General features: G+C 39.9%; 1 protein-coding gene across 1 annotated transcript in view; it reads left to right on the top strand.

Moving 5' to 3' along the window:
- tgs1 (trimethylguanosine synthase 1) overlaps positions 1-13,339 on the top strand; it is a 32,360-nt gene that overhangs the window by 13,039 nt on the left and 5,982 nt on the right. Inside the window, exons 6-11 of the mRNA XM_028472854.1 lie at positions 3,411-3,866; positions 4,656-4,782; positions 8,545-8,631; positions 10,849-10,996; positions 12,164-12,452; positions 12,524-12,682. Coding sequence (XP_028328655.1) covers positions 3,411-3,866; positions 4,656-4,782; positions 8,545-8,631; positions 10,849-10,996; positions 12,164-12,452; positions 12,524-12,682 — 1,266 coding nt within the window. The remainder of the gene's footprint in view (positions 1-3,410; positions 3,867-4,655; positions 4,783-8,544; positions 8,632-10,848; positions 10,997-12,163; positions 12,453-12,523; positions 12,683-13,339) is intronic.

The raw sequence follows: 13,339 nt of genomic DNA, 5'->3' as shown, positions 1-13,339 counted from the left end.
TTGTTGACAGTTTGTGTGCCTTTGGAGCTTTTCTGTTATGTGTTTTTGTCATCATTTTGTTTAAGCGGTTGTTGTGTCTCTTTGTTGCAATTTTGTATTTATGAGTCATTTCCTGTATTTTTTATTTTTGTGTACTTGTGCATTTTTGCTGTTGATTTGTATGTTTTAGGAGTTATTTTGGTGTATTATGTTGGGCTTTATATTACTTCCAACTTCTTGAATTACAAATTTGGGTATTTGTTTTGGGGGCCACATCCAGGGTTGGGTCAATTACATTTTCAAATTACACTTACATCTTCAATATCCAACTTCAGATTACATTTTCATACAATTACATTGACAGGCCTCTTGTCCCATTACAATATTTTTTTATCCTCTTAAAATCAATTACAATTATGTTCTTAATTACAAAAGTTCTATTACCAGGGTTCTCGCCAGTGCTGTTGAGCGTAAGTGGCCCTGACATTGTAAATTTGCTCCCCTACGGAGCAATGGATTTTCTGGTTTTTTTTTTTTTTTTTTTAATCGATACTGTCGTAATAATTGTTGCACATTTGGACAGAAAAGTGACTTCCAGGCGTGCACAGGTTGTTTTAACTTTCTTTTTAATTTGCATAACCCAGAAACACATACATCAGCTGCACCATCTGTTTAATAAAGGCAATTTGCTCAGATGCTCCCGTCTTTACCTGAGGACCCCTGCAGCCACTTAGCTGCCCCGATGCTGCCTGTATCCGCCGTCCAATGTAGGTTCAACCAGCATGTAGCATGACATTAAGCTGTTCCTTATGTTTCTAACTCACAACGAATCATTCTAGATGCGCGCACGGATGCAAATACCGTTTGGTTGAAACTTGTTGGGCTTAGAGAGACATCGGCATCATTCTAGTCAGATGGTTCGGGCCGTGTTCTCTCGGGGCCTGTCTTCTTTTTTCAGCCCGATTAAAGCTCTAATGTGTGTGTCCTTTGCGCGTCATTTGCGCGCGTGTTTTTGTTCCGATATTACTTATAAATGAAATGTTTTTTCTTGTCTATACGGTGTGTGTGTGAGTATTTATTAGTGGAGGATCTATATATATATATATATATATATATCACATCATATACAGTATACATACAGTGGGTATGGAAAGTATTCAGACCCCTTTAAATTTTTCACTTTTTGTTTCATTGCAGCCATTTGCTAAAATAAAAAAAGTTAATTTTATTTCTCATTAATGTACTCAACACCCAATCTTGACAGAAAAAAACAGAAATGTAGAATTATTTGCAAATGTATTAAAAAAGAAAAACTGAAATATCACCTGTTCATAAGTATTCAGACCTTTTGCTGTGACACTCATCTTTAACTCACATGCTGTTCATTTCTTCTGATCCTCCTTGAGATGGTTCTGCTCCTCCATTGGAGTTCAGCTGTGTTTAATTAAACTGATTGGACTTGATTAGGAAAGACTCACACCTGTCTATATAAGACCTTACAGCTCACAGTGAATCATGAGGTCAAAGGAACTACCCAAGGAGCTCCGAGACAGAATTGTGGCAAGGCACAGATCTGACCAAGGTTACAAAAGAATTTCTGCAGCACTCAAGGTTCCTAAGAGCACAGTGGCCTCCATAATCCTTAAATGGAAGAAGTTTGGGACAACCATAACTCTTCGTAGACCTGGCCGTCTAACCAAACTGAGCAATGGTGAGAGAAGAGCCTTGGTGAGAGAGGTAAAGAAGAACCCAAAGATCACTGTGGCTGAGCTCCAGAGATGCAGTAGGGAGATGGGAGAAAGTTCCACAAAGTCAACTATCACTGCAGCTCTCCACCAGTCGGGGCTTTATGGTAGAGTGGCCCGACATATGAAAGCCTTCATAGAGTTTGCCAAAAAACACATGAAAGACTCCCAGACTACAAGAAATAAGATTCTCTGGTTTGATGTGACCAAGATTGAAGTTTTTGGCGTTAATTCTAAGCGGTATGTGTGGAGAAAACCAGGCACTGCTCATCACCTGGCCAATACAATCCCAACAGTGAAACATGGTGGTGGCAGCATCATGCTATGGGGGTGTTTTTCAGCTGCAGGGACAGGACGACTGGTTGCAATTGAAGGAAAGATGAATGCGGCCAAGTACAGAGATATCCTGGAAGAAAACCTCTTCCAGAGTGCTCAGGACCTCAGACTGGGCCAAAGGTTCACCTTCCAACAAGACAATGACCCTAAGCACACAGCTAAAATAACAAAGGAGTGGCTTTAGAACAACTCTGTGACCATTCTTGACTGGCCCAACCAGAGCGCTGACCTAAACCCAGTTGAGCATCTCTGGAGAGACCTGAAAATGGCTGTCCACCAACGTTCACCATCCAACCTGACAGAACTGGAGAGGATCTGCAAGGAGGAATGGTAGAGGATCCCCAAATCCAGGTGTGAAAAACTTGTTGCATCATTCCCAAGAAGACTCATGGCTGTACTAGCTCAAAACGGTGCTTCTACTCAATACTGAGCAAAGGGTCTGAATACTTAGACCATGTGATATTTCACTTTTTCTTTTTTAATAAATTTGCTAAAATTTCTACATTTCTGGTTTTTCTGTCAAGATGGGGTGCTGAGTGTACATTAATGAGAAATAAAATGAACTTTTTTTCATTTTAGCAAATGGCTGCAATGAAAAAAAGAGTGAAAAATTTAAAGGGATCTGAATACTTTCCGTACCCACTGTGTACCAAACATGAGTAACTCTCTAGCAACATTCATCATCACCTTTCACCAATTTAACAAATAACATTTAGCTTTAAAGTAAGGCTGGAACAAAGATCAACAAAACAACAAAAAACAAACTTTAGCATTACTTCACTAAACTTGCCCCTCAGAAAGTTATACATTTCAAAATGTTATGCGTCGGTGGCACTCCCTCACGTGCCACGCGATCCCCTTATGTTGTGAAAAATTCCTGGTGAGAAACCTGATTACTATTGTTGATGTGAAATATTAATTTATTGTTTCTTTAAGACATAGCCAATATCTTTATATTGATTTACCTTATACTAAATATATCCTTTAAATAGTTCAGACCAGTCAGGTCAACTTTTTTAGGCCTATTTTCTGTGACAAGAACAAAATGTTTCAATGAAAGAGTTTTCATGTCAATTACAATTACAAAGTCAGTTTTCTAAACTCAATTATGATTACAATAGCAACAGATTTTTCAATTATAATTGCAATTTTAAATACGCCATAATTGTAGGTAATTATATTATTATAATTGACCCCAACCCTTGCCACATCTGCCAGTTGCCTGTCTGTTCTAAAACTTAGCGGTTCTTTAAGTGTTTCTTATCCTGAGCTGTAGGAACACATGAGGAGGAGGTCCTGTAGGAGGAGTCAGATCAATGTGTTTAAATAACATACGGTGCATCTCTACAGCTCAGCATGAGGAAGCTCTGCTGTGGAGCAGCTGGCTGCAGAAACACCCAGAGGATGAACAAACATCGGTCGCTCCCTGGGACTCCGCTGAGAAAAAAAGTGCCTGGGACTCGCATGCCACCGAGATGTACTACTCCTACTGGGAACAGTATTCATACTGGGCAGCACAAGGCTGGACCACCTGCACTGACAATACCACGTCTGTAGATGGGGATCCAACGTGTCCGACTGAAGAAAAGAGAGAAGAGAACGTGGAGATTTTAAATGAGATGTTTGGACAACAGTTGGCAGTGGTGGAAGAGTGTCCCTCAGCAGCAGAGCAGCCATGTGTCAGTATGACTGATGTCATTGGGAATTCAAAGGGTGAATCCTGTGGTAGCGACGGTCCTTCCGATGGTGGGAATGATCGTAAGACGTCTTCTGCCTCCTCACAGCAGAGCACGTCTGACCCAACAGGTGTTTGATTCTCTCATTAACAGGGTTGGGGTCAATTATAATTGTAATTGCCTAGTTGATAATTAATTACAATTATGGCATAATTGTAATTTTATAAATATGTTGCTGTTGTAATCGTGATAAACTTGTAATTGAGTTTAGATAATTGACTTTGTAATTGTAATTGCAGTGAAAATTTTACAAAAAATGTCAATTACAATTGAATGCTAAACAGGGAAACCATGTTACAGTTCTGTGTACAATTTTACACATGTAGTTAATAATTATTAAAATATGCTTCATATCAAGCTTTCCTACATTTTACCATTTTTAAAAAAAAAAAAAAAAAAAAAAACTTGAGAAGTAAACTGACACAAAAAAGGCTCAGACGCCCACACCAAAAATACTAACCTATATTTTAATTGATTAATACGTCTAACAAGGTAACCAATAGATAGGGACTAAATGAGATGATAGATATTTGTTTTTAGTGTATTTTACAGCTGATTTAGGAGCCGTTATCATAAGAGATGCTAACAGGAAGCTAAAACAAGAGGTTTTAGGTTAGTTATCAGTTATTGTGATAAATTGAAATTTAGTTATTAAGAACATAAATGTAATTGACTTTCTGAGGAGGAAAAAAAATATTCTAATTGTAATTGGAAAAAATGCTGGATACTGTAATCGTAATTGAATTGTAACTGAACATGGGTAATTAAAAACGTAATTGTAATTGAGCCCATCCCTGCTCATCACTGACAATAGTGTACGACATGCTGAATGTTGAACATGAGTCTGTGCACGTGTCAGGTGCTCAGCTGCCTGGGGGTGGACCTGACACACCTGCTGGCTCACAAGAGAGGATGATGAACAGAGAGGATGATGATGAAGATGATGATAAACTACCCAGAGGAGGACTGTCTAAAGTCAGACATAGGTGAGTTTTTTGTGTACAGTGGTATCCAAAGCTCTGTGTTGCATGACAAGCACAAATGTAAAGGATAGATCAGTGGTTCCCAATCATTTTTGCCTCGTGCACTTTCTTTCATTTTTGTCTAATCATGTGTACCCCTCTTCATCTCACAAGTACCCTCTCCATAATTTCATATGCTTTTTCATTTGTGGAACAGTGTGCTCTTCTAACCCCTTAACTGTGTTTCATTGGTTCACAACATTGGTTTCCTAAGGCTTAATCTACCAATTTAAAACAATGAGTGGAATTTAAAGTGGAAATTTTAAATACCAATTATGTGATTACTTCAATAGTAAGTAAATACAGTCTCCTTTGTGAAATCTAGCTAATTGTTGTCTCTTATTGTCAGAAGTGTAATAAAATGGCCTCTCCAGCATAAAATGATCCTGTTTCAATAAATTACAAGAAAATGTAGTGTTTTATTATGAAATAGTTCTGTTGGTTTGCAGAGAATGTGTCCCAAAAAAAGCCTAAAAAGATACTAGAAACATTTCCCAATTATTTTTAAATGAATTGTTAAATCTTTCAGAGTACCCCCTGCAACGTGCTCCTGTACCCCAAGGGGTATACGTAGCCCTGTTAAGGAACCACTGGGGTAGACCAACACAACTGTAAAAGGAAAATGGTATATTTTAATTCAATTCAACTTTATTTGTATAGCTCAATTTACAACAAAGTCATCGCAATGCGCTTATTAAAATATAAAATTCATAATAAGAAAGAGAAAACTTAACAAGATCCACATTAACAAGCATTTAGTGACAGTGGGAAGAAACAACTCCCTTTTAACAGGAAGATATTCTTCAGCAGAACCAGGTTCAGAGGTGGCAGCCATCTGCGTGTACTGGTTAGGGTTAGTGGACAGAAGGACCAACAGAACAGGATAGAGAGATAGAACATCAGAGTGTCCCAGACTAGTTGAGCTGTGAACCACAGATCAGGAACTGCCATCATTGTTCCAGTTAGTATTTTAGCTGCAGCATTCTGAATTAACTGGAGACTTTTTAGTAAATTAATGAGACATCCTGAAAGTTGAGTTACAATTATCTAGTCTAGATGTACCAAATGCATGGATTAATTTTTCAGCATCACCCCGGGTCAAGATATTCCTGATTTTAGAGATATTAAGGAGCAGGAAGAAGGCTGTCCTTGAGATTTGTTTAATATGATGATGCCATTTAGAGACACTATTTGCTCTGATAAATTCTCTCTAAGGTGTTTTGGACCAAATAAAATCACTTCGATTTTATCCTGGTTAAGAAGGAGAAAGTAACAGCTCATCCAGAATGTGATGTCTTTAACAAAATATAAAGTCCATAGTAAAAAAGAAAGAACCCAACAAGATCCACATGAACAAGCATTTAGCGACAGGGAGAAGAAAAAACTCCCTCTTTTTTATAGGAAGAAATCTCCAGCAGAACCAGGTTCAGAGGTGGCAGCCATCTGCTTCGACTGGTTGGGGTTAGTGAACAGAAGGACCAACAGAACTGGATAGAGAGATAGAACATCAGAGTGTCCCAGACTAGTTGAGCCGTGAACCATTGATCAGTCCATCAGAGTTAGGGCCACGACAACGTGTCGACGTCATTGATGATGTCAACGCAAAAAAATACGTTGACGCAAAATGTGCACGCTGATACGTCGTCTGATCAAAACAAAGATGACGGCGCCTGAGAATAACTAACTCAAAAGTGCAAGGCAGTGAAGACATGCACTCATTCGTCGTAGGTAGCTGTTCCCCTTAACCCTCGTCCTTTATCCCGGGTGCGACCAGACGGCAGCGCGTTGACGCGACAAGGAGGAATGGCGCGTTCACACCAAACGCGTCGAAAGCGTCAAAAGCGGCAGGTGTACATTCACAATACATGGTGGACGCGCTTTGAGGGAGCGTCGGAGGTCCCGCTTTGCGTCCCGTTTTGAAGCTTTTTGCGTGGCAGACGCTGGAGTTGGGATTGTTCAACTTTTGGGGCATATCGCGGCGCGTCGACCAATCAGGAGCGTTCCCCAAACGTTACACATTCAGAATGAGAAGAGAAAAAAAACACTAACCTGAGGCGGAGACAGTTGGACAGGCCCTCTTCTGCGGGCATAGAGCGCCTGTAGTTGGGGTCCTGGTCGGAGATGCGAGCGCCGATGCAGGTCAGCAGGTCGTCAAACTGGGCACTGGAAACACGGAAATAGTGTTGAAAGCAACTCTTGTCCGAGCACAGCTCTGGTGAATTCAGAAATGACGTAAATAAAACCAAGCCACCCTTCAATAATGTAGAGCCGATGAACGGGGGTTGGAGGTGGCGTGTTCAGCAAGGAACTCTAAACTATATTCTCCATTCAACCACATTTCTCTATAGCCCTCTAACATCACAGTGCACACACTGACTCACACCAAAATACATCTGACCAGAAACAGCCTTCTCAACATTATGTTCCCCACCATATCACAGGCACTGGGTGAATTATGAACGTAACAATATCATCCATTCGATGAGCACCACCGACAACAGAGAAGCCCCTCCCCTCGACGCGCTGGATGCGCGTCCTGAGCATTTTTGACACAGGTGACAAGCGTCTGTATTCAATGAGCACAAGCGTCCAACAACGTGCAAGGCACAATTTTGACGTCCGAAATGCGTTTGGTGTGAACGTACCAGAAACTTGCCGTGATATCAGTAGCAGCAGCAATAGCACACGCACGATGAAAGAACACATTTACATACCACTGTGATACCCTAGTAGTTCGTCCTGATTTGTAAATGAAACACAATGTATGTTTGCTGTACACATAGGCATCTATTGGAGTTTTTCCTTTGCAGTCTGACCTTTTATTTTTCTCTTAAACTTCCAAAAGGACAACACATACGAGTATGAGCATGTTAAAAGAGAGAGTCCTACAGCGGAGCGATGCACGACTGTTTGCTTTTGCAGCGGACACGCGTGTGTGTGCACTTCACCTCTATCCTCCACCGTCCACCTGTCAATATGGACTATAACGTTTATTTTGCCAATCATTCAAAACGCCATACAGCTTATAATCTATCTGCACCGGACACACACACACACACACACACACACACACACACACACACACACACACACACACACACACACACACACACACACACACACACACACACTTCTTAAGGTAAAAGGAAAGTGTATGTTAATGCTACCTCTGACTCTGAATGCGGAGGGCGAGGAGAAGGCACAGACTGCAGGAAAAACATGATACACTATGATACACTCGTTCCTAGTGGTTGGGATAACGTTAACATTAATGTCTTGCGGTATCCTCCATGCTCTGAAATGCTACAGCTACAGACTAGGTTTTGTCTTGTACTGGTTGCACGTAATGATATATGGGTTGGACATCAGTGTGAGTAGTATGATGGGTTATGCAATGAGGAACAGAAGTGCGGGGTTGTTTACAACCTGGCACAACTGTGTCTGACTGGACATCATCCCATTGCATCCCATTAGAGCTATGTGTAGATGGTGAATCTTAGTTTTTAGTGTCTATTTTTAGGTTTAGGGCTTTGTTCCTTGTGGTTAGGTTAACGCTATTATACGGTATCCGCTTTAGTAGGTTTTGACTTTTTAATCAGTGGTTAATCTCTTCTGAAAATATTTGTATTTATGAGAAGAGCTTTTTCCCTTTTAAAAGAGTAAGGATTAGTTATTTAAGATACATGACAGGAAATCTTTTAATGATCGGCCTTCTTCTCTTTGCAGTCATGAGCTGGATATAGAAGAGAATCCGTGTCTGACTGCTAAAGAAGCTTGGAGCAAACTGGGACTCAAACACAACTCACAACCTGTGTAAGTCAGAATTTTTCTTACCAATACTTTAGTCACACTCATGATCAGCAGGTGGTGCTGTAGAACCAGCCAAACATCCACATTATGCTTTAAAACTTGTTCTGGATACTGTATATCTCCTAAATGAAACCACTGCTTCCTTTTGACAGTCTATCAGCTAAGTTAATTTAAATCCTTTCAGAAGTTTTTGAGATATCCTGCTAACAAACATCCACATCAACAGACAGACAGATGGACAGACACCAGTGAAAACATTGCAACCATCACTTGTTCAAAATGAAAATAAATTTACACAAGAGTATTCTTCTTTTCTACCAAGGATCAGAAAATAAGGTATAAACTAAATAATAATGTTGATGATGACTTTAATAATATTACGTGATTAAAATTTTGATTTTAGAATTGACTTTTTCACTTCTTTGAATTTAAAATAAGTAAAAACAACAAAGCACATGGTAGAAACACATAGGTTACGTATTGCCTTATGTCCAGTTTTTAAACGAAATATAATGAGAAGAGCTATGGTGAGAGATTTAGCTTTTTTTTTGTTCGTGTGATACAAAAAATGTTGAATATTAAACAATATAACTGTAATTAATAACTATTGTTATCCGTTTTCTCTTCCATTGTCGCTAACTCCTCCTACACCGTTTGTCCGATTATGACTAATAAGCTATCAAAGAATTCAGAAAGTTTTCAATATTTATGCTTGTACTTTTATAATTTGGAACTTTTTAAACTTTTTGACATATTTTTTGTTCCCATTAATTTCTATTGGTAATTTCAGCTTTTTTCAACTTTTAACCTCTTCATCCCCAGCCATGCTTCAACCAATTTGAACCATTAAACCTTTAACATGTTCAGCTTTTTCCTTCAACCCAATTCAACCTTTTCAACTCATTTCAACTTTTTCAACCTTATTGCTAATGTTCAGCTATTGCTAGGTTAATGCTAGGTTAATTTCAATGCTCGACTCTAACATGTCCCATAGAATAAATCCAGGGAAATCGCACCCGCTATTTTTCTTTGCACCCGCAAATATAGACCTTTATGACACTACAGAGTATGTACACCTTTATAACACAGAGTACAGAGTACTCTTTGTCAATCCAACCTTCAAACACATACTAATTTGGCCATAATTGACAACTCTACTTAAGCTCCTCCCATTATATGAATACATACTTTCGACTGGCACTGCACTAGTAATAATAATAATAATGCATTGGGTTTTATATCGCACTTTATCATAGACACTCAAAGCGCTTTACAGAAATAAGGCATTATTTTTTCACTCCACACTCAATGGTGGTAAGCTACTATTGTAGCCACAGCTGCCCTGGGGCAGACTGACTGTTGTGGCAGTTTTAAATGGAATGAGACGGAGTCAGGATGTAGGATTTACTGGTCAGATGTGGATGCTGGGTTTATTTGGTCAAAGGGTTTTAGAGGCAGACCGGTCTGGGATACAGAGGTTTCCATGTGTGTGTGTCCCAATGACTCTGTAGTTGTTCTGTGCTCTCAGGGTTTTGTATGCTGCTGATAGTGCTAAGCATAACAATGACAGTCTCTGAGAAGAGACCTTGGCAAATGTTATCAGTGTACGATGGTATCTGGCCTGCTTAGGGCAGTGTGACCAGGACCAGGAGAGATTCTGTAATCACATATCACTGACGGTATTATAATATGGATTTTGATAATAAAAAAATTGTATTTGTCTTTAGTGAACAAAGGCAGAAGAGAAATTAAATGAAGATTGGTAGCAAGTCAGACGGTGTCACTGGTTCTCATTGGTTGCCAGTTTTAAATGCAATGCATTGCAGAAAATTTACCAAAATCTAAAATACTTGGGTGGTTGGTCTTGGAACCTTTTTCCCAGCAGGTGAAACACACTATCTACATCCCTGCATATTGCACGGAAAACATTCAGTATGTTTTTAGGTAAACCAATGGGAACCATGTGGGGTTGATGACAGAGGATAAAAGCATTAAATATGAATATGATGGGAATAATAATCCCGTTATTAACATTTTACCGCCTGCACATTACTTCATACAACCTCTTTTAGTCTCAGATTTGTTAAGGATGAATTTTGTCTTTGTTTGAAATCAAATAAATAAATAAAAAACAGAGTACTAAAGGTCATTTTATTTCTGAAGCTTTCATCTAAATTTGACACATACTGTTTTTCTGTCTTTTAATTATTTGTTTTAAAGGTTCAAAAGTGTGCTCAGCTTTGGAAATGGCACAGCTCTCAAACACAAAAGGCAACGCAAGAATATGAGATGGGTCAACAAGCAGCCCAGGTTAACTGAGACGGGTGGAGATGACACACAGCCACACATCAGCATCTCCCTGAGCAAGGTAGCACTTTACTACACACTTGGTATGGTCCATGGAGCTTCTGGGGTGTCTCATGCATGCATCGTATGTAGGGGCAAGCCTGGAAATAAAGGCAAAGAAATGAAATGCATCTGAATTTAAAAACCAAACAAACTTTCAGTGTGAATAGAGCTGAAACTAACGATTATTTTCATAATCAATTAATTGGTCATTAAATTAATCAATGAATCAGACTTTAAAAAACACAATTTTAATTTCAGCCTTTAATCGTCCCATTGTGAATGTAGTGGCAGGAAACCCTAAGGTACTTGGCTTCATGTGTCCATATATCAGCAGTGAGAACATGTTTGTTGTTTGTGTTAATTTCAGTCTTCACTTCCTTTAAAGTCTCTTCATGTTTTCTCTCCATGAGCTTTTTAAAATGTAAAATATGTCGAGGGAAAAATGTGACCTGGATTAAAGGTGAGGATCAGAGAAGCTTCAGCTTCAAATGTGATAAGTTACTTTAACCCCTGTCTAAATGTAATTAATCCAGCCTCACTCCATTACAGACCAGTGTCCATCACTCACACTTTAGGTAAAAACATTAAACTATATATGACCATTATTTAAAAGTGTTTAAAAAACACTTGTGGGCCCACACACACTCGTGCATGCACACACAAGCACTCAGGCGCCTGCACACACTCATGCACTCACAAGCAAACACTTGTGGGCTCGTTCACAGTCATGCACACACACACTCGTGCACGCACACACAAACGCTCTGGTGCCCGCACACACTCATGCACGCACACGCAAACACTTGTGGGCTTGTGCAAGCATATGCAAACACTTGTGGGCACACACACACACACACTCGTGCACGCACACACAAATACTCAGGCACCCACACACACTTGTGGGCACACACACACTTGTGCACGCACACACAAACACTCGGGCACCCGCACACACTCATACACACACACGCAAACACTTCTGGGCCCACACACACTTGTGCACTCACACACAAACACTCAGGCCCCTGCACACACTCATGCACACACACGCAAACACTTGTGGGCCCGCACGCACACGCAAACACTTGTGGGCACGCACACACAAACACTCGGGCACCCGAGACATTCCTGCTCATTTCTGTCTGTTTCAGTATTGAGGATAAAGGTAATTGTGTTTTTCTAACAGGTCCAAAAGTTCCTCAAAGCTGTTGAGAGAGAGTCACAGATGACTTCATGTCAAGAAGAACTGACGGACGAGGAAGACGGCCAGGACACGGACTCAAAGAGTGTGGAGGTCAAAGAAGAAAAACAAGAAGAATGTTCTAGGTCTGAGCTTTGTGGGAAGAAGTCCACAGAGCGAGTCACGTTCTGCGTTTTAGAAAGTGGGAGTGTAGATGCAGAGAACGAGGAACAACCTGGGAGAAAGCTAGAAAATCTGCAAATGCCAGACTTTCTCCTGCCTGATAAAGCCGAAGGTAACGAGCCCTGACATCATTTTAAATGGCGTCTTGGTGCAGTTGAGTAGTTTGTGTGTGTTTCCCTGTAGATTCAATTCCCAAAGACAGAAAAAAGCGTAAGAAGAGTAAACATGGATGGAAGCAGATGGTCCCAGCAGAAATGGCAGCTGAACCCGAGCTGGCCAAATACTGGGCTCAGCGATACAGGCTCTTCTCTCGCTTTGATGAAGGAATAAGGCTGGATCGAGGTGCGCACACTTTACCTAGATCAATATGGTCGTCTTTGTGTAGTTTTAAATATTGTTTGATTATCGGAAACGCTAAAATGTGTCAGACATTATTTTGAGAAAGGGGTCTCCAATTCATTTAACCTGGGGGCTGCTGCAGGCAGAGTCTGGGTGAGGCTAGGTTTGGGTATCAGTTGAGTATTTTTCTGATGCCGGTTACTACTTGGTATTTTTCTAACAAGACTTTAACCAGTACTAACCAAAACATTGTGTATAATCCATTTTTAAAAAATCTGAAAATGTGCTGCATCACAAAAAAACATTTTTTTTCGAACGTGCTGAACTCATCTGTACATGCCTTTCTCTTAATAAACCACAGCACAGCCAAAAGGTTTCACAGGTGAATTCACTTCATATCCTTCCCTCAAAGCACCCACATTCTACAATAAATGGTCAATGCAAAAGAGCTCATAAATTGATTTTTCATTTGTACGCCAGGGTAAGTTAACACATTTTCACCCTACGTTTCTTTTATTTTATTTTATTTATTTATTCTAAACTTTTTATAGACGTTTATTTTTATAAATCACAAATTTTGCATGGAAGTCTTTCAGGCCCCATTTTGTGCGTGGACAACAGTTAGGAGTGATGCATCTGGACAATATTAATGCCTTAAAT

Source organism: Gouania willdenowi, chromosome 17, assembly GCF_900634775.1.
Source record: "Gouania willdenowi chromosome 17, fGouWil2.1, whole genome shotgun sequence".
In the NCBI taxonomy this organism is placed as follows: Eukaryota; Metazoa; Chordata; class Actinopteri; order Blenniiformes; family Gobiesocidae; genus Gouania; species Gouania willdenowi.
The sequence above is the reverse complement of the archived record's forward strand: the minus strand, read 5'-3'. Positions and strand labels throughout refer to the sequence as shown.